The sequence below is a fragment of the Folsomia candida genome, unplaced genomic scaffold (assembly GCF_002217175.1).
Source record: "Folsomia candida strain VU population unplaced genomic scaffold, ASM221717v1 Fcan01_Sc002, whole genome shotgun sequence".
NCBI classification, from domain to species: domain Eukaryota; kingdom Metazoa; phylum Arthropoda; class Collembola; order Entomobryomorpha; family Isotomidae; genus Folsomia; species Folsomia candida.
In genome coordinates, this window is record NW_019091194.1 from 3,235,123 (window position 1) to 3,256,791 (window position 21,669).

The window sequence follows — 21,669 nt, forward strand, 5'->3', positions numbered from 1 at the left end:
TCATGCTAATCATCAATAAAATGACGACGAACTCTGTGAATTTGATATTCAATTCTTTTCGAGTAGTCACACAAAGTAGTGTTTTTTGTTTACAGATGAGTTGCTTGCTGGCTATGCTATGCGAAGAAAGAAACGCAGATCAAAGCAACGCAGTGCAGTCAAACTCACTCCACTGCTGCTGGGTGGTTGGTTGCGAGAGGAGGAAGAAATTTTATTCTCGTCTCCTCCTTTCTAATTTGTAATTAATTACTCGACTAATAATTTCTAATTTTGAGAATTGTCTTCTCTCTCTACGTAAAATTACTGGTACTTCAAACACTATAACTTCCCCCCACCAACCAACCCACCACACCCCTCGAACGCATAGAAAAATATATATTATTTGTAGAGAGATTTTTTTTCTGTATAATTTTCGTCTGCTGCCTTTGAATCGATAAGAGAACGACGTAATAGATAAGAACGTAGACAGATTGATAACTGAACTATTATTGCTGTTGTGGGAAGACGAACGATATTTGATAAGCTTCCTTGCCTGCCTGTCTGCCTCCTCTTTTGCCATAAAAAAGAAAGCTGAAGGTGATTTTGACTGATTGTATCGAACGAGATATCAAAATTTGTATCAGAATGGGGTTCAACAAGCTGGACGACTTGTTTTGATTATTGACAGAGTAGAAGATACCTGCCTGAGAAATATATTAGTTAGTATCGTAGGATAAGAGGAAGAGAGGACGTCCTTTTGGGTAAGTAGTAATTTTTTTTAAGGATATAATGCTATTTATGTTATTCATTTAATATGTTATGTAATGAATGAAGGTTATATTTTACATTGTCAATTTAACGACGTGCACTTGTTTTGTAGGTTGTAAAGTAGTTGTTGACGTGCTTTTGCCATGTTTCTGAACGATGCGATTGTTGAAGAAGATGAAGAACTGGAAAAAATGGAAGATTGGGAAGGACTACCAAGTGTTGTGATGGTGGAGATTTACAAGAACCTTTCTTCAAGAAAAGATAAACTGAACGCTTCCAGCGTAAGTTGATTTGTTAAATTATATGATTAAATATATAATTAATTAATGGCTATTTACTTCATGCGTAGGTCTGCAAGAACTGGCGAGCTTCTGGTAAACAATTTTTTATAAACAATCTCATAAACAGTAAAAATTCATTTAACATGAATTTTATTATCATTTTGTTCAGCATTCCAAGTGCCCTTGAGTGATTCTCTCAACCTTTACATGACCAAGGGAGAGAAAGATATAGAGAAAGTGACCTTTCTAAGTCAGCAATTGTAAGAAAGTCAAATAAATATGTTTAATCAAAAACGAAGGACAACATTGGAATTTTAATTAAATTTATGATAATCAATGTGTCTCAGCATCTGCAAAGTGAAACATGTTACGTTTACATTCGATGTGTCAACCGAGGCTTGTATGGATACTGTGGAAAACGTATTGACTCTACTGCAAAATAACCACCAGCTCCTATCGCTCAAATTGCTCTGTTCCGATCACTGCCTGGCCTATTTGCAGCATTTTGGAAAGACAGAGGAACACATTTTTATTCAGTTAGTATAGTTTTTATTGCATTTTTTTTGTTGGCTTGTTACAACATTAATTAGCCACTATGATCGTTAATTAATTAACCCTGTTTTTAGGAGGGTGCTATATCCAGTAATGATGGTGCTGAAAGGGAAAGCTCAGCTAGAAACTTTTAGCTTTCCCTTGATTCAAAATCTCTCCAGGATGACTTGGAACACTCTTTTTCCAGCTGTGTTTTTAAGTCGCAGTCGATTGTCAATCACCAACCTCTTTCTCCCCACTTTCAAATTCGTCGAATCTAATAAAGAATCTGAGGAGGAGAATATTGCAATTTATGCCCCAGGAACTGCCGAACTTGCGCCAATTCGACGTTTTCATCAGTTGCAGGTACATTAACAAATAACTACTGTAATCTTGTTAGTTGCAATTAAGCAATTATCTAAAATGTGTAAACTTTTTTCAGATGCTGAGTCTTGGCCATGATAATTTGAATGATGAATTCCTTGCAACTATTGGACTTGACAGTAATGTTGGTGGATTGCGACGTTTGAATGTCGTGGCCGTACAACGAAATCCTTACGTGTCCAACCGTGGATGGTTCATATTTGTTAAAAACAAGTAAAATATTTTATTGTATCAATTACCATGAGATTACGTAGCAAAACCAAAACCATTTCTGGTTTATTTATAGTCCTGAATGCAAAGTCCGGCTTACAATCTATGGGGGATCTGGATTGGTTGCACATCCTTCCAATCTGATATATCCTAGCACTCCACTCAGTCACTTTCGTTCATATTATTCCAAAGATGTACGGATTAACTTTCTAAACTCGATTATCGGATGGAATCTGGAAACTTTGGAGCACTTGGAATTGGTGGATGATAACTGTAATTGGACTGACATAATCATGCAGTCGGATCCAGAGGAATATCAATTCTTGGACCCAATTGTAGTAAGTTTTATTATAATAAATAACGTTACAATGGTCCCACACAAGTCTTTATCATTTCGTCTATGAACTTTTTTTACAGTTCGCAGCATGGAGATGTAAGAATTTACACACTTTGAAACTGGGAGTGAACTACTGTGGAGACACCCTGGTTGGAATTGCAAGACTATTGTGAGATCCAAATATATTACTTTAAATCTTTTTTATGAGGGAGCTAATGTTATCTGATATATTGAATCTAGAGGGCCAAGTTTGCTTAATTTGGAAATACCGAAATCACTTGTCATCTTTGGCAGTTTGAACTTGCGTAAACTTATGAAGGTATGATAAAGACTCTTTATTAAAGAGTTAGTGCGACTGAATACTAAACGAGGACTAATTCGCTAATACATGTTTGTTTGGACCCACCAATTTAGGAGATTAGCAGTGCACTTGGCCGACCATGGAGGCCCCAATACTTCAGAAAACGTCGTCTCGCAAAACCTCCCAAGAAGACGTTCGAACGTGGAGCCAGGTGTATGGTGGTTCGTGCCACAATGGAGGATGAGCTTTGAGCAGCAGCAGTTTTACAATCACTTCCATCTTATACAACAATCTCACAAAATTTACTTTCGAACAACAATGAATGTTTCTCGTCTTGTCATCATCTTACCCACACAATACAATCAATCACCATCACCCCCGGAGTCATTACACAAGTACAACATTCAAACTACTATTAAACTGCCACACAGAGGGGAAATTAAAATAATAAATGAAATATCGCAACTTTACCGCATCGCAAAATGAAAGAATGACAAATCAGTCTGGAAGGCCATGACCAAAAAGAGAAAAAACAGTGATAAGTATTAAAATGTACTACCAACCAACGTGATACACACGGTAAGACGAGAATAATTTTATTCAGTACAACTTCCAACATTCAATCTTAAAAATAAGACGAGATGAGACACCATATATTGAAGAGTTAAGTAATTTTAATTATAGGTTATTAATCTTATAGGTTGTTACATACATGTACATATATATTTTATAAATTAGACGAGAGCTATGTTTTTTGGGTGATGAAGTACGTCACCAATCTCTGTTTCGTGAATGACTTTACAAACAAGAAAGTCACACATGACTATCCTCCTCAAACAAATAAGTAACTATATACCAACCAACCTAAAGAGAGCAAAAGACTATCAGGCTTGATGACGATGAAACATAATATTTTATTTTTGTTGGTCAAATTTTAAAATATCCAGTATGAAACGTATAAGAATCAGTCAGTCAGTCGTCGAAACCATCGCAAGAGCAAGAATTATATAAATATATATTTGTGGATCCGATCAATTAATCCACCTCGGCAGATTACCTACCTATCTACCTACCACCGTTTTGCCATACGTTTAGAACAGAAGAATACGACCTGAATAACGAATTTTGTAAAAAAAGAAGATTGTGTAGCAATATATTCCATACTCTTACTGTGCATTTTATGATAGGTAGGTGTCAATGTCACCAAAAGGTTGAAATTAACTACCCACACGACTCAGGTTATTAATCCAGATTTTTATGCAGTTTATCGCATCGCTGTAATTAACATGGTTTGTTCTTCTCCAATGGAGGTGATTCACACGCGTCTATGTATTTAATCGTTCGTCGTTAACAATGCATTCCTTCAACAATTACAAATATCGCAAAATAGAATTTATGAAATACTACGTCGTCAGCACCACGCGCAACGCAGATATCGTCGTTTAGTAGTTTCTCATCCAACGTGAGGAAAGCAGGAACAAACTGAAAGTAGGAATTGCATACCAAGTCTGACCAATTATACAATCTTATCAAATATATAGTTACTCAAGAAGAAGAAAAAAAAACAGGACCGTAGGAGCTCCATTTCAAACAGAGATTCCATGTGGAATTTATTTGTATTATATAGTTTTACACATTTGAGATCGCTTTGCATTTAAGTAATTTGTAGATTTTAGTAAAGAGAGACGCAAAGACCAAGAAGAAGGCTAGCAAGGGAATGAATGAATCTAACCTAGAGTTACAAAACAATGATGACATCATGTCAGTCCAGTCATCTGAATTTAATAGAATTGCATAATATACTTCATTAGGTGAATTAACAACACTTTAATATCAACCAATAATACAATCCTTACCATCACTTTACCACCATAAAATTATTACCTCTGTAAAAACGAGAGAGAAAAGTAACTTTTAATAACAGACTGAGATAAAATAATATGCTAAATATGATTGCGATGCAAAAATCCCATGCAATTTATACCCGGGATTCGCATTCGCAGTTACTTTATAATATTCCAAACAAACAATATTCATCTTTTGTAAATAGTATATGCGAAGGAGGAAAATCGCAAAGGAGAAAGTCAGTCAATCAGTTAGTCAAGATACTCACAAATGAAACAATACTGATAATGAAGGGTAATCTCTGGTTGGTATAAGAATATTATATCGCAGAAAGAAAGAACTGCAATCGTTAAATGTATTATATCGTCACCATCGCATCATATTGTTAAGCAAGATCACACCGGTTTAGAGAAAGTCATACAACAGATCATTTTCCCAAGCGAGTCTAGTTAAGACAAGATGAACACCGATTCGTCATAGTTTAAGAAGAGCTTATCTGACTGACGTATATAAAAGTAAGGTTTAACCTGCAAAACACCGCTGTGCGTTGTTGTATGAAATGTCCACAACTGACAACCGTCTCGTAATAATAATTCTGTATGTAGTAGATATCGTAAGTTGTTAGATTCGTTTCGAGAGATTTATGTTTAGCCGTTTAGTCTTTATTAAGTTAAGAATGCTCATATTTTACTAAAGGACTGGAAGACACTGATCGCCTATGTACATTTTAATACCAGTGTCGAAAAATGAGGTAGCTAAAAGGAACTTGTATTGTGTTGCATTAGGGAAGCAGATTTTTAAAAGATGCAACAAAGAGCCGTGGTAAACAACTGTGATGATCTCTCATTCTTCTCTTTAACACAACTGAGAGTAAAATAAATAGTCTAGAATTTCGGATAATCGTTCCTTACACACACGTAATAAAATTAATCCAACCAACTACCCAGAGAATGTCGAATAAAGTGCTAAAATAAGGAACGTTTTGTCCACGCGTAAAAAAGTCAGGAATATTATTATGGTGTGTGTGACGATTCCTCCTCGTCAAGACAAAAACCAGCCAGTTGCCAAAAGCAAAAATTAATAACTAACTACAGAGAGATGCAATGAGTACCTCTTTTAATAATAATTAGATTTCTGCTCCTGGAGAAAGTTTTGCTATTGCATAACTCGTATCTTTTTTGTAAGTTAAATAAGAATAATGTATAGCTTCATATTGTATGGAATGGCATTTAGGAGGTTTCTTAAACGATGATGTATGTACTAGAAAAATTTGGTCATTCCATCCAAGATTTCAAAGAGTTGTGTGTATAAAAAAATATGAAGTTTGTAGCTGTTAGGTCGCATTTCAAAATTACATTTACGTACATATGTATTGTCATGAAAGTTTCAGCGTTTGCGTAAAAATGTTACTAAATGATAATTCAGCCTTAGTAAGTTCTTGTCTTATCTATATTATCTACGAAATGTAAGTTTAGACATAATTAGTAGTAGTTAAGAATTTGATAGCTTATTGCAATTAATCTCACTCACTCAATCATAATCAACGGATTTAATTAAAAACCAACCAACCAACCATACCACCAGTAAATTAAAGCATATTATAAATATAAATATGTACTAGCGAACTGAGAAGAAGGATACTGCAAAGTACTATAAATGTTGTAACCGAATGTCAAAAGAGAAAGCAAGCTGTGATACCATCTCTTTACTAAAAAATATGTACATGTCATCAATCCAATCTAGTGTGTATCAACCAGACGCACCACTTTTCAGGAGTTTCTGACACAACAATGTCAAATGTTGTAATATGTATAACTACTAAAGTACTAGCTTTTATGACCACTCAGTAAATCATCAATTAACGACGAATGTTAAAAAAGGTGCCAGTTTTAGATAGCTACAAAATGAGGCATTACAAAATTTCAATTTGTGTGCTCATTTCTGCCCATAATTTGTATATTATAATACTTGACGCCACATGATGATGATACTAACAAGATACAACTTGGCGAAAGTCAACTCATGTAATTCCGTGCCTATGAAAACAAAAAATCTCTAGTGAATTGAACTCATTCCAATCCAATTCAAAAGATTGTTGTCCGTATTATGATATCGAAAGGAGGAAGTAGGAGAGAGTATATACATTCGGCCTCTAAAAGAAGAATGCACTATCAGCGGTTGGCAATTTCTTCAAAATAATAATCCAGTGATTTTTCCAGTAATCGTCACTGCTTGATTTGATTATGTACCTGACGATTGTCAATGGCTGCATGGTTTGTGTCCTTCTATGATTATTAATTACACTGTCGGTACATATTATATTGTAATAGTTTGTTAAAGAAAAGGTTTGACAGCCCCACCGCCACATGAGACATCTCATATAAAAGAAACAAGAAAGGAAACATCATCAATTGCTAGGTAGGAAAGATATTTTTTAGTTATTAGGGAAGGAGAGAAATGTATGTAAATATATGACGATTATATCGAGTTGTTGTACAACGATTGTTTCCTATTTCTAAAACCAGCAACACCTTTTACTATTCTTAAAAACAACCTGTACTGTAACAGCCAGAAATATATGTAAAGGAGTCGTCATTAATAAGCAACCAAAAGACTGAAGGACATGTTTTTAGTGGTACAGATTTAAAACCAGCTATAGCTTTACATACACACACACATATTGAAAGCAAGTATTGTACATATTGAAACAAAAAAAAACAGTACTTCAATTCAATTTGGTGGTAGCTCTTCTTAACAAACACTAGTAAATTTCAAACAGTCTCGGCTCAGTAAAATCGTTATGAAAGAATTAAAGAGCAAATTAATCCATTCTTAACATCAACATAAGAAAAGTAAAACTTAATTGTCGGTATCATTTTCTTCTTCGAAATCATCAATGTCAACAGCAAAAAGTAAATCCGTTTTTAGTAAGTACTACTGTCCACCCACACGCATAAGAAATTATAGATTTAAAGGAAAATTAATTACTATTAAAAGTTGGGTAGTTTTAAGCTTTTATGAATAAATGGTCTAATTTTGTCAATTAATATGTTCAATTAATTTGGTGTTTCAATTTAAAATGTTTCGACATAGAAGTAAAATTGGGTTAAGGGTATTTTGTTTATGTTAATACAATGCAATGATATTTCTTTGCATTATTATATTATTGACTGTTCAAGAATTTAGAAATAAAACTTAATTTCAACGCTTGATGTTTTATTATTAAGGATTAGTGAATGATTGAATAAATTTGAAGAATGTAAAAGCAATGACAAATATTCTGAACAATTATGTATACATTTATTATTACTCCACATATTTTGCAATTTTCTTGGCATCATAATAGTATGATTAGTATAAAATTGGCACGCTGAATTCTGACAAGACTGGAATGTATGCACATAACAAACAAGCATTAATACTGAAATTATTTTAGTCCTTATGAACTTTATTGCTGTCTCCATCATCGTCATCCGTGATCACTGCCGAACCAGCAAGCTTCTCGTTTGTTCGTATCAACGTATGCACGAGAAAAGCTGTTCCTCCTAAAACAACCAAAAGTGTTATTGCTGACACCATAAGAACTTGGTCCACGTCTCCGCTCGGGATAAAGACTGGGCTTCCTTGTTTAGAGTTCTGCAAATATTTTAAAGATAAAGTTATTCACAATTTGCCAATACTTCTGAATTTATGATGTGCGTACAGATTTAAAAGGGAGTGAGATCCATTCGCACAATTCGTCTTTGGCTGACTTGCTATTACACAATGTCTTGATAACGTGGCATTTTGCTTCAATTAGAGGATGATGATTCCAGGCTTCGCATCTCAATAATAATCTCGGCAGGGGGACGATAACCTTCATGTATCCAGCGGGATTGACTAGAGCTCCAGCATTCGAAATTTGACCTTGTTGAACTCTGTCCTTAAATCTGGAATGACTTAGAGGCTTCTGGTATCGAAAGTGTATCGGAAATTTAAGCTGTTCCGTGGTAATCAGATTCCCTGGAATTATATTATAAATTGTATTATGGGCAATTAACAAATATTATTATCCGATTTATACCCGTTGGAATCGAATGCAAATGTATAAAAACTGTTGAATTTGACATTGCACTCCACGACGGTCCTTCCAAGTCAGTCCAATTATTAAGAATTCGAGTATCTTCTGCAAGACCGGGGATATTCTGAATCTCATACGGATCCACGTACATGTCTCTGGTAAATTTGGCTAATAAAGCCAGTTTACATTCTCCAGTCTTAAAGTCGGACGGGGATAAAGGTGAGTTTGTAAATGTAACCTAATCAAGTGCATACAAATTTATTTTAAATTAATTTATCAAATTTACATTAATAAAGGTTTACTCCCTATAATAATACCTCAACCACATCCTCAATCTCCCTATGATAACCTTCTTTGGTCACAAATCGAATCAAGTTTGGATGAAGTCCTTTCGCATAGGCGCAGTTCCTTTGCAAGATTTCATCCTTTGTCGCAGTGGTGGCATAGTTAAGGGCATGAATTGTCCTCACCTTGACCAACAACGTGACCAAGAAATACCACACGGTCAAATTACCGATCCAAATTAACGTGCCATGTTGTCCCATCTTGAAATTCGAATTGTGGAAACAATTACAAATCAACAATCGTCAATCGTGTTTCACGCTTCTACATTTCCTTCACATTTTCCTTTCTGTTTACTAATTGAACACTAACGCAGTTCACATTGTTCAATCTTTATTTTAAAAATTAAAAAAAATAACTACACGTGATCGTTTTTAGTTTTGAATCAAAATTTGTGATTTTATTTTTGTTTATTTATTTCAGTGTGAATTTTTTTCTGTAGCGGTTCGGCCCGAATCTCACATTTCCCACTGTTGATATTTACTCCGGAATTTCAATTCGTCATTCAATCTTTGGGAGTGTGCATCGCCAAACCCCTGTGTTTTTTTGGAATTTTTAATTTATTCCCCCAAACAATAATTATTACTCAATTATTAATCAAGTGCCCAATTTCATTTTAGGAACAGAATTATGGGGGGTCTTTTTTCAAAAAAGAAATCCTCCGAGTCTCGGGTCACAGAGCAAGATAAAGCAGTTTTGGTGAGCCAGTTTTTTTTATCCATTGATAAGTACCTATTTAAGGATTGGTTTTAATTACCAATTGGTACTATAATTATTTTTGTAATGAAATATAGGAGCTGAAAAAGCAACGAGACCAGCTTAAGCAGTACCAGAAGAATATTCTTACTAATTTGGAGAAAGAACGAGAATTGGCGAGAAAATTATTGTTGGAGGGGAAGAAAGAGTGAGGATTACTTGATGTTTGATTTTAATTAATTACTGCAGCATAATGATCGTGATTAATTGTATTGTAGCCGTGCCAAACTCCTTCTAAAAAAGAAACGCTTTCAAGAATCTATTCTAGAAAAGTCTGAAAAACAGTTGGACAATATTGACGAGATGTGTCACTCTCTAGAATTTGCCCAGATAGAGATAAAGGTATAGTGATGAGAAAAGATATAATAATGCAGTTTAATCGTTTGATGCAGAGTTCATGACATTGTTCGTTGTATCGTCCTTCCAGGTACTGGATGGACTAAAGTCTGGAAACGAAGCTCTCAAAAAGGTTCACGACATGATGTCGATTGACGATATTGAAAAGATCCTGGAAGAGACGAGAGAAGGGGTGGACAAGCAGAATGAAATTGACGCCCTGTTGAGTGGTTCTTTAAGCCCGGAGGACTTGGAGGAAGTGGAAACTGAACTGGAGAAAATTATGGAGGAAGAGAACATTCAGATGCCCAAAGATGTGCCGTTATCTCCAGCTGAATCTGAAGCTTTGTCTCTCCCAGAAGTCCCAGAGACTCCGTTGCCAGAAATTCAAGGTGAGTCGTGTTATTAAGATCATTTAGCGACATGTTTCAACGTTGTGGTATTTGCAGAGAAAGAACGGCCAATTAAGGATGGGAAAAAGGTCTTGGTTCCAGCGTCGTGAACAAAAGCTGACGTAGATGGTGATAAAACGACATCTCGTTCAGATATACACTTATTGCTACTACTACTACCATACTGCTACGTACTACTTTTATGCTACAAAAAGCTGCTGCTACTAAGCTATGATGCTGCATTACCTAACAACCCATGTAACCTACCTAACTGAAAATGTGAAGTGAAAAGTGAAACAATCACCTTACTCGAGCCGAGTCAATAGAAAGAGTTAAACATTGCATGAATTAATTAATCATAAGAATTAAATACGACACAGTTCCTTTATAATTCTTATTTGTTGGACTCAGTCAAGGTTCAGTCAGATTATTTTACTGGTAATTAAATTTGGTTATCTTAGAATATTTAATTGTTCAATGTGTGGTATATATCCCTCCTTATCAATTAAAACGTTTTGTGTCACATTAATACAACCTCAATTTTAGATTGTATAAAACACGCAATCATCTTTCATGATTGCTCAAATAGATCTTTAGGCTAGGGCAGGAAGCAAGCTAATGTATGTATCTTACACAATGTAAATGAACAGCCACTGGAATTGGCAAATTTGAAACGACTTCCTCATACATGTATAGACTGCTACTAATTATTCTCTGTAAAATTTGCTACTACTCATGTATAATGAATTTCATAACAACTCTTTTCTTTACTGCAAAAAATGCTTTAAATGTTTAGAATCATCCAGGCAGATAATAAGAATATAACACTAATAATTTAGTGTAATAGGTTTACTATACGCCATTGTTTGTTGGATGGAACTTGGAAGCAGTGCTGAGTTTAATTAACTTGCATAAATACTATGCATGCACCACATACATACTTGTATATTGTTGTTATATGTATTGTACTATGTATGAATAAAACATCGCGCTTTCATTAGTCCTTACAACACTAATTTCGTAATTAAATAGCAACTAATGATGATATTATGAATATAATAGGCTGATTCAATGTGTAGATAATAGAAACTGAAAATTTTTACATTTGTTATGTAACCTCACTACTAAATAATGATGTGAATCTCTAGTCTTACTACCACTGATGTTGTTGTCATTCATTGTTGTAATAATGGTTATTTTGCCTATTAGAAATATTTTATTATATGTTAGTCATTTTCGTCCAAATAGTAAATATATATACACGTGTAGGCTACACGGAAAGACAAATAGTCAGCGACTCAGCGTGTTACCAAAAATTAATGTTTAAAAAATATTTCAAGAAACGACTGGAGAATTACTTACAAAGCAACTGTATGTAGATTGAATATTAGTTAATGCCTTAAATATCTCTACACGTGCCGTGGATATTCTCTTATCAAGCTTACATTATGTGCTTTCGTACTCATATCTCTCTTGACCTTGGGGTCAAGTCGACGCTATAAATATTACCACTATGCATTATTGCTGCTGCTACTACTACTACTACGCTATGAAATATTTTCGTTAAGCTTTATTCTTTAGAGTTGGTTGTGTAATACCAAATAATATTGACGATTATTACGTGTCCATCCATCTTGTCCTGATCGTCTCATAACGTTACCTCTGACTATATGATATTATTATGACGTTATTTTAAAGCATCAAGACTCTCAGCTATTTAGTTAGCTTAATTCTCTTCTGTTGCTTAAACTTATTCAAAACTGAATAAATTGATTGATTTATCACTACTGCTAATAATGAATTGATGATTTGAGATCCAGAATTTTATTGAAAATCAAACTTACTCGAGAGTTAAATAATGTTAACGCACATAATAATGTAATAGCAGATTAACTCAAGTCACGTGAAAATTCATAATATATAAATTCATAGGAATAATAAATGTATCACAGGTTATCGATGTCACTCTAGGGTAGCTAAAGTTCCCCAAGACTCTCCCACTTTAACGACGACAGGAATACGGACATTAAGTTTTATGCATGATTCCATCTGATTTCTAATCTCTGTCGAAATTTCGTGCAAACGACTGCGTCTCACTTCGAAAATTAGCTCGTCTGAAATTCATTCAAAACGCACATTAAAACATTTACTAAATAGATAGATGATGGGAATAAGTATGATCTGAACCCCTCACCATGTAAATTCAGAACGGGGAGGTAGGTAATTGATGATGGCAGGCGGAGCATAGGAACAAGCATGTTTTGGCTACTGGATTTTGACCTATGTTGCACCCAATTTACAGGGACTGAATTTTTCGGGAATAATTCGCCAAGTCGGGTGTGTATTTTGCACATGGCTGTTTTAACAAGGTCGGACGCAGACCCTTGAATCTGCGAGTTTACGGCTTGGCGTTCTGCTTGAGCTGATAAATAAACAGTAATCAATGTAATGACTTAACAATCCACCAAACAACCATTATTAATATAAAATTAATATCAATTAATTAATCACCTCGCAGAGTTGGATTATTGCTGTTAATATTCGGTAAATATCGTCGCCTTCCTGAAATAGTTTCTATAAATCCGTTTTCACGACAAGATTTAATCGTGTTGTCTAAAAATGAACGAATTTGGGGATAAGTTCGCATAAAGTCTGAAATAAAACGAGATGCGTCGCTTATATCCACTTCCAGTTGTTCAGACAATGTTTTGACTCCCATTCCATAAATCACACCGTAAACGATTCCTTTCGCTTCTTGACGAATTGAACTGGTTATCTGGAGATAAGCACAACAACTGATGTAATCCTAACTTACGAATTTAATTGACATTAATTAATCAAGAGCTTTTCGAATAAAGTACCTGATCGGGTGGCAATTTTTTCCACGTTGACGCAATCGACTTGAAAACGTCACCTTCCAAATTGTTCAATGTCTCCAATAATCCCTTGTCTTGACTTAAATGAGCCAAGATCCTCAATTCCAATTGAGAATAGTCCGCAGAGACTAAGACAAATTCATTCGAACATGGGACGAAAACATTTCGCATCGAGATAAGACTAGATCGCAAATATTGGGATTGACTAGCCAGATTTTTTGCACTTTCCATCTGATTTAAAAGTGAAGCTAACTTGGAACCAAACTTGATTTTCCCATTTTCCTTAATATCTTCAATCTCTTCTGGAGAAAAGTCTAGATCGAGGTCAAAATCTTTAGGGATGCATTGCAAACTAGGATCTGACATTACGACACGGCCCGTGACAGTGAAATGGGAATAATATCCGTGAACTCGATTCGTTTCTAACGATTTTTCTTGAAGAAAGGGAAGCACAACTTTTTGCAGAGCACTTGTAATCTTTCTCCATTCCAAGATTAGCTTTGGTAGCTCATGGTCCAATTTGGAGAGGACATCCTTCCCTGTCCCTTTGCTACCAGAAGGTTGTTTCAGGCCCATTTCTCGAAACAAAACCTTTACCAAAAAATTAAGTCATTGAATTGAAATATGTCCATGCATTCAACAGGAGCTATTTAAATGCACTAACCTTCTTAATGTCTTGTGGCGATGACAAGTTAAACTGTCTGTCAGCCAATTGATAAGCTTTAATCTCCAATATGGCACATTTATACTCCAGACCTCTCTTCATACGGTTCAACTCTAGGGAATCCAGACCAAATCCGTTGCACTCCATTAGAAGCAGTGGAATTATTGAAGGCATTTCGACCTCTGCAAAAATTATAAACAAGGATTAATTGGCAAAATATAAATTTTACTAAATAATTTTAATTTTGACTAGTTAACGAACCAATGAAAGGTGTCCAGAGTTGACGTTCCTGCAGTAGAAAGGTCATCTTCTGTATAATTTGCCACGCAACAAAGGTTTCCTCAAGCTCCTTCGCCCAACCCAATTTAAATATGTGCTTGTCTGCATGATTAAGATGTAGCTCAGCCATCTTGTCCACGCCCAAGTTTTCATATCCACTATCGTCAAATTGTAGCATCCACTGAGCAATTTTTGGGTCAAGTATTTTCTTGGGGATGTCTGCCAACAGGTCTCTTCCGATTTGTTGCAAAAGTCGTCTCAATTTATCCTTAGCATCAAATAAAACTATGGAGCAAGAGAAAGCTTCCATCCGTCGAAATAATTTTGCCAGCTTCCTTTTCTTGTAGTTGGACGAGTGGAGAGACACGTCGTCGTTCTCGGGTTGGTTATAGGTGATCGTCGTCCTCCAGTTATACAGCCACATTGTGTGTCCCCCATTGTAAAGCACGATTGAATGTTCCAGTTCATTATTCTTGTTGAGGCCTCCTTTTTGTCCACCAAGAATTCTTGATCCAATTCCGCATTGCGCAATGGAAGTGGCCCGTTTGGGAAATTCGATCCTAATTCCGACACTTATCACGCCCCCTTCAGCTGTTTGAAACCATTCGTCAGGGATAAATTCAGGAGTTAATATCTTGATCACTTTTAATACATGTTCGCCAACGGACGCATTGCATACTGGGGTTGGAGTTTGGTCTGCATTTCGTGCGCTTAATGATCCATTTTTTGAAGTCATGCATGAAGAGTTTTCCGTGAATTCGGATGAATTTTCAAGAATACTGTTGCTAGTTTCACATTCTGTTGATGTTTCTATTCCAGTAGTAGTTCCAGTAGTAATATTAGTAGTAGAGCTTTGTCTGGAGCTAGATTTCTCAGGAATTGAGTTGGATCGTCTTTTTCCATCATGATTACTATTTGCAACTTTTACAAGATTTTCTGCTGGGTTGCCTTCAAGATCGGCGAACATGTCTTGAGAATGAGAATCAAAATTTGAATCATTTGCTATTGCCAGCATTGCAGCGGTATCAGACTCACTTAGCTTTATAGGTGTGGGCAAAGGCAAAATCAATTCATGTGCCATAAACGATGTTTCTATCCGTTGTTCTGCAAAGGAATCAAACTCTTTGTTAAACTCGGCCATGACATCCGTGTTGATTTCGTCTTGCAAATTTATCTGCAGATCTGAAGATCTTGATTTTATGATATCGCTGTCCACCTCATTGACATCATCTCTTGTTCTAGGTTTTGATTCAAAAGCAATGGAAGAAAGTCGATTTTTTGCAAAAATGTTTGAATATTTTGTCAGTTTTCTAGTCGGAGTAGAATGTAAGATCTGATTTTGTTCGGATTCTACTCCTCCTCCTTTGCATTTACTAGAATTTGGAGTGAAGTTTTCTTTATTTCTGACACCTTCTTCTGCCTCTGAAAAGTCCATGGATTTATTGACCAGTTCATTAAGAATGTCTTTTGTGTAGACATCAATTTGATTTGCGTCGTCATCATCATCCACGTTTGGTTTAAGAGAAATTTCCTTTTGTTCGATATTTCCATCACTCAATTTGTGTCCCTCTACGTCAGCAAACATGTCTTCAGAGTAGAACTTGGAATCGTTCGCAATAGCCAGCATAGCAGCATGATCAGAATCATTCAACTTGTGAATTTTATCCTTATTCTCAATATCCGAAATATTAAGGGATATTTCCATCTTTTCAGCAACAGAATCAAAATCGCGACGGAATTCTGCTAGAATTCCTGTATTAATATCATTATCATGGTTATTTTGTTCATCTATCATGTCCGTAGTTTGATTTTTTGGAGTTGATGTAGACATTTTGTTCCGTCTTAGAATTGGCGAAACTTGTCGGATTGCGGCATCTAAAGCGACTGCTGAAGAAATAGGATTTTTTGTAAAGACGTTCGCAAATCCGTTTCTTCCTGGTGTTGAGTGAAATAAGGGATTATTTGAGTCACCTATACTCAGTCTGTCAGGATCAGTTAGTCTCAATTTATTATTCGACTTGGGAGTCACGTTTGGGTTTTCCTTATACTTTACAACATGCGTTGATGTCTCAACGAATTGACCGAGTCTGTCTTGGATGTCGTTGTTGATGTTTTTCTTGCCCAAGTATTTATTCTCTATTCCATCAAATAAATCCTCCGAGCTCAATTTGGGGAAGGAATCATCAAAAACATCGTCATCGACAACTGCTGCATCAGCCTCCTTGAAGGAAACGTGCTTATCTACTTTATTGGGTATGGCGACTCTACTTTCTCTTCCACTATTTTCTTTGCTTAAAGATGTGCTTTTTGACATTTGACCTCGATGGCTAGATAATCTCGATGCCTCCATCATCTTTTGATGAAACACTTCTCTGTCGTCCACGATAGAGTCTTCTGCAGAAGATGACTCACTTTGATCGAGGAGATCTTGCTTTGAGTCGTCTTTTTCATTTGGTTTTGCATGATCATACTCGAAAGTTGGAAGGCCCAATTCGATCTGTAAAGAATGAATAAACACGGGTTATCAGTAACATGTTAATATAATTGAGACATGAATAAAACAGCAGTATTTAGCATTAAAGTAACCAACCAAGCCCACTGATACAGGAGAAAGATTTAATTTAAATAGCAAGCAAAACAAAAATTTGTAATTGACAGGCTTGAGGCTTGGTTGGTTATAACATTTAGTAAATCTCAATTTATAGTTTCACGTACCTTGTGTTCAGTAGTATATTTTTGCATTTCAACTTACAAAAAAAACTGTTAACAAGAATTTGTAGCATTTAACTAAAATGAGACCTTCATGTTATAACCACCCAACCAAACGTTTAGATTGTCAAGATTTTATTGCAGAAGAAAAGAAAAGTCAACAATAATTAGTTAACTTAACAATGTGAATACAAATGTATAACAATATAGCACCAGGAAAAAATCATAAATCTGGGACAAACGACAAATTCATATCGTTTTAAGTTAGTAGAAAAGTAGGTAATCTGGGACTGAATGAGATCATTATTGTTTTACAACCGAATTCTATTATCAGCTACGAAAGAAATATCGCGATCGAAGGTCGGAAAATTAAATGGCGATGGACCCGACATGGACAGTTTTGCCACTCGTGCTTGATCAGTATGAGCTGCAAGCAACCTAACCTGAAGGAACACACGGGCTTCTTCCACGATTTTCTGGGAGGCTTCACTCTCGCTGAGCCCATCATTTTTACCAAGTATCCAAATGTGGCGTTGTGGAGTTCCCTCGCTCGCGCCGTGAACAGCACTGTTGAGTTAATGAATCCAATACAATTAAATTGATCAATTGAATTGGTTATTATTTCAATAATAATACAATACCTTTGAAAAGGAATTGCATGATGCAAAATGTTTTCCACGATAGCAGGGTCGGATGCAGCAAGGTCGGCGACAGTTTTAATACCATTATTATACAAAATTCTAGCTCTTTGTGCATTCATGGTAGAAAGACGAACCAAATCGCATAATTCACGTTGAACTCCAAACTGCAAACGGTCTTGAAATTGACTTAATAGAAGCTCTATATTTTTCCATTCGAGGCGGTCGCAAAAAGCTGTAACCATTCCTAAAGAAAAACAATTACCTATTTTAGTTTTTGCCGAATGTAGTCATAATTTTAAATCACATACCTGCAAATGTGGATGCGGCCTGTTGCAAATTTTGAATAACCCCTTTGTTCAAGGTATATGTCTCTGCAACCGTAGATATTGGCGTTTCATTCACCAAATCATTCAGAGCTAGGGCTGCAAAAAATCGCTGATGTATCATGAACTTGTCCTTCTGCAGTCAGACAAATAACTTATGTTAAATGCTGCTTCTTCCTCTTCCGAGATTAAACAAACAAAAAACTTGCCTGTTTTAGATTTTGTGCCGACACGGTGCCAATCATTGCTCGCATAATGAAAGCCTCTTCAATTCCGACGAGGTCGGCCACCTTTTTATCACCTGGGCTTAAGCCGTTGTATATGTTTAGATAATCTAGCCATGGAAGGTTGCGAAATTGGTCAGACACATAGAGGGGGGTGACCTGAGTTGAAATATGTATATATATAATTTAACGATTAAATTAAACTATAAAAAACAATTGATTATACATACCTGATATACGATATGAAGTTCACTTTCTAAAACGAAACATTTCCTGGCCTTTTCAAGTTCTTTGTACACTGCGATCCCATCATCTGGAGACAAGGACGAAGCAAGACAAGCCGATCCAAGCTGTGTGGTCATGTATTCATCGGGTTTTGCATCTTCGTAGGTGAGTAATTTAACAAAATCGTTGTCTTGAAGAAATTTGAGACATTCTTTAATCGTTTTATTTTTGTCTTCTTGAGAAGTTGGAAGAGTATCTATGACCAAGTTAATATTTACTATTTTATACACAGCAGCAATTAATATTTAAGCTATTAATCCCTTACCGCTATCCTCATATAGTCCAGTCTCGATTGACTTTGATAACAAGCTGCATTTTGAGTATTTGTCAACATCTTCAGGTCGCGTTGCAATTCCACTCGCAATGACTTCAAGCAGTGCTCTTTTCATTGAGGATGTCAGAGCTCCTTCGTCTCCCAACAATGCACTTTTGACGAATGGAAGGGAAGACTGGACAAGTTTAAGACCGGCATCTTTCGTTGCATCGGTGCAAATTAGAATACTCTCGCCTGGAAGTTTATATAATATTTTTCTGTCACTAAATGGTACAAAATATGTAGTCTTACTGCAATGAGCAGTTCTTGTACTAAATGACGAATAGAACTTAATTTTCGCTGCCTTATTAATGTTTTTCGAACTTGTGAAGAAATACTACCTTCCGTATCGACACCCTTTCTCCCAGCACGACCACACATTTGGCGATATGTCATCACGTCCAAAGGAGTCCTGTATGTCATAGGTGAACTAACGATGACACGACGAGCTGGAAGATTGACACCCGCAGATAACGTTGACGTTGCAACAATGACACGAATCACGGATCGTTTGAAAGATGCTTCTATAATGTCACGCTCATCGTACGTCAGTCCTGAATGATTAGAAATTAAAAAACCAAGGCACTTACTAATAAGTACCAATATCTTACCTGCGTGATGAAATGCAACCCCGAACGACACAGTTTTCTTTAAAACTGCTTCAAGACCACCAGGGCAATTTTCAAGTTGCGTGAGAACTTCTCGTATCTTATTCGAATTTAGCTGGTCCCTAAGTTGCTGTCTAATTTGCAGAAGATGTAGAGGATTGGATTCGCTCATGTTTCCAATTTTATAAAATTCTCTAGCAATTTGTTCCGCAACATGTTCGCATTTGGCCTTGGTTGGGCAAAAGATAAGGACTGAGTGTCCATTCAGTACGGTTTCTAAACTAAGATAGACGAGGTTATCGCTATCCGCCTACACGTACATAGGTAGTAAATTTATCACCATTGTATTTTTAATAAGTTGTATTATATGCAAACTGATTTATTAATTACTTGAAATTCGATGGGGAGAGTAGGCAGTTTCACGTCACGCACAAGGTTTTGAAGTTGATCAAATATTTTTCCGTTGAAACAAATCCTTTCCTCGAGAGGAACAGGACGATAATTTGAGACCACCAATTCAGCATCAATCCAAGATGACAGCAACTCAAGATTAGGTAATGTAGCAGACATTCCAATAATCTAATTATTTGAAGATTAGTTTTTTATGAATGAATAGGACAAGTTAAAGGATATTGAGTTGACCAACTTGAATATTGAGTTTTTTCGCATCCTCGTTTCCTTCTCCGTCTGCACTAACGATTGAGTCATCTGTCGATTGTTTCCGATATTTTGTCATGTACTGAATTTTAGTAAGTAGAAGTTCTAATAAGTATCCTCGATGAGGATCTCCGATTAGGTGCAATTCATCCACAACAATAGTTCCCAACTGGTGTAGAGAATTTTCCTCCAAGAGTCTGCCAGAAAGCAAAGTAAGAAAAGATGTAATACATATGAAAAGATGACCTAATTATTATACTTTCCTCAATAGATGCCATAATTGTTTTGCACGTACCGATTTATCAAACTATTTGCTTTTTCAATCGTACATATTGCAATGTCAACGGCTTTAAATCCTCCTGTATATATATATATTAATATGAATATATTAATATTCAACTATATTAATATACTAATTAATCTACTAAAATAATATATATTTAACCCACCTGGTGGTGCATAACTTCCCATAAAGCCTTCCACGCGGATCCCAGCATCGCCAAAAATCTCTTGCAAACCATACATTTTCTCACGACAGACGGAAACAAATGGTAAAATCATTATTGCCTTTTTCCCCAATTCCAAAACCCTCTTGATCATTAAAATTTCTGCAACTAGAGTTTTTCCTGCCGATGTCGGTGCCGAATACAGTAAATTTTTGCCCCCTAAAACCTCCGCGTTTGCGAGACATTCCAACTGCCATGGGAAAAGGGAAGTCACACCTTTGGAACCATATTTCTATCAAGAACAAAAACAAAACAAAAATTAGATTTCATTCAAATGAGGGCCAAGATTACTAATATGTGGAATGCATGTAACTCACATGCACGACAGACGGAGGAAGTCCCCACGACGTCAATAACAACTTTTCCTCTTCCGACATACAAGATAGCTCTTCTTTCGCGAGACATAATTCATTATTCCCACTACTTGATAACCTCTTGGCATCTTTACGATTTGTAAAAGCAACCTTAAACTTTGCCTTTTTCTTCTTCTTGCTCTTATCTGCATTCTCCTTCGCATTTTTGTTCCGAACTGCTCGTGTCTTTGGTTTTTTACGTCCAGCCGAACTAGGCGCTTTTGGTGCACCGATAGCATTTTCCGCCGCAGGGGGAACAAAGCTATTATTAACGGCATGCCTTTTCTTCGATCTTGGGGGTTCAACAGACTCAACGCTTGTGTTCTTTACAGCTGCATTTCCCTTTTGTTTGTTCGCTTCTATTGGAATTCCAGCGTCTGGTCCAGAGAAGGATTGTTTTCTCTTTTTACTTCGTGTATTCATGATAATTTGTTATTTATGTAGGATATTTGTCAATGTAGTTGCATAATTAGTGTCAGTCAACAAGTGCCTTCCTGCATCAACAAATAAATAAATTAGGCACACAATTAGTCAAAGTCTTTTACAAACTTTATCGAGAGTTTCATACGTACAGAAATTTGTTAAATTAGTTAAAATAAACACAATAATAATTCGAATCGTTAAAAAATGTACGTAAGTAAGTAAAACGTGACTCTAAACAAACGGATAATTTTTTTCGACTGATTTTCGGCTCCAGTCCCGCCGAGGA

At 35.9% G+C, this 21,669-nt stretch overlaps 4 protein-coding genes across 6 annotated transcripts; 2 read left to right on the plus strand and 2 right to left on the minus strand.

Moving 5' to 3' along the window:
- The first annotated feature begins 103 nt into the window (after positions 1–103).
- On the plus strand, positions 104–7,541 carry LOC110842992. Of its 2 annotated transcripts, none has more exons than XM_022088890.2 (12): positions 104–576; positions 668–740; positions 860–1,028; positions 1,097–1,121; positions 1,198–1,288; positions 1,376–1,564; positions 1,655–1,925; positions 2,002–2,156; positions 2,230–2,491; positions 2,571–2,659; positions 2,731–2,809; positions 2,905–7,541. In XM_022088890.2, exons 3-12 carry the CDS (start codon positions 891–893, stop codon positions 3,040–3,042), a joined length of 1,437 nt encoding a protein of 478 aa, XP_021944582.1. In that variant the 5' UTR covers positions 104–576; positions 668–740; positions 860–890; the 3' UTR covers positions 3,043–7,541. The 2 variants fall into 2 exon arrangements, with proteins under 2 accessions (XP_021944582.1, XP_035703457.1); XM_035847564.1 differs by having other exon boundaries at positions 673–740.
- Positions 7,542–7,912: 371 nt separating this feature from the next.
- Positions 7,913–9,399, minus strand: LOC110842993. Its single transcript, XM_022088891.2, has 4 exons — positions 9,014–9,399; positions 8,700–8,934; positions 8,340–8,638; positions 7,913–8,272 (listed from the first exon to the last, which is right to left on the minus strand). Exons 1-4 carry the CDS (start codon positions 9,239–9,241, stop codon positions 8,069–8,071), a joined length of 966 nt encoding a protein of 321 aa, XP_021944583.1. The 5' UTR covers positions 9,242–9,399; the 3' UTR covers positions 7,913–8,068.
- Positions 9,400–9,442: 43 nt separating this feature from the next.
- LOC110842995 (charged multivesicular body protein 6-A) lies at positions 9,443–12,323 on the plus strand. The gene is made up of 5 exons (XM_022088894.2): positions 9,443–9,737; positions 9,833–9,942; positions 10,013–10,136; positions 10,222–10,522; positions 10,580–12,323. The coding sequence occupies exons 1-5, from the start codon at positions 9,669–9,671 to the stop codon at positions 10,630–10,632; spliced, it is 657 nt and encodes a 218-aa protein (XP_021944586.1). The 5' UTR covers positions 9,443–9,668; the 3' UTR covers positions 10,633–12,323.
- A 7-nt stretch (positions 12,324–12,330) lies between these two features.
- On the minus strand, positions 12,331–21,666 carry LOC110842693 (DNA polymerase theta). 2 transcript variants are annotated; one of them, XM_035847563.1, is made up of 20 exons: positions 21,533–21,666; positions 20,925–21,454; positions 20,551–20,839; positions 20,397–20,460; positions 20,091–20,298; positions 19,835–20,023; positions 19,448–19,754; positions 19,178–19,360; positions 18,789–19,031; positions 18,469–18,719; positions 18,224–18,397; positions 18,000–18,150; positions 17,692–17,935; positions 17,494–17,617; positions 14,324–16,838; positions 14,063–14,244; positions 13,384–13,989; positions 13,034–13,298; positions 12,717–12,944; positions 12,331–12,636 (listed from the first exon to the last, which is right to left on the minus strand). In XM_035847563.1, exons 2-20 carry the CDS (start codon positions 21,381–21,383, stop codon positions 12,485–12,487), a joined length of 6,834 nt encoding a protein of 2,277 aa, XP_035703456.1. In that variant the 5' UTR covers positions 21,384–21,454; positions 21,533–21,666; the 3' UTR covers positions 12,331–12,484. The 2 variants fall into 2 exon arrangements, with proteins under 2 accessions (XP_035703456.1, XP_035703455.1); XM_035847562.1 differs by having other exon boundaries at positions 19,178–19,390.
- Between the last annotated feature and the right edge of the window lie 3 nt (positions 21,667–21,669).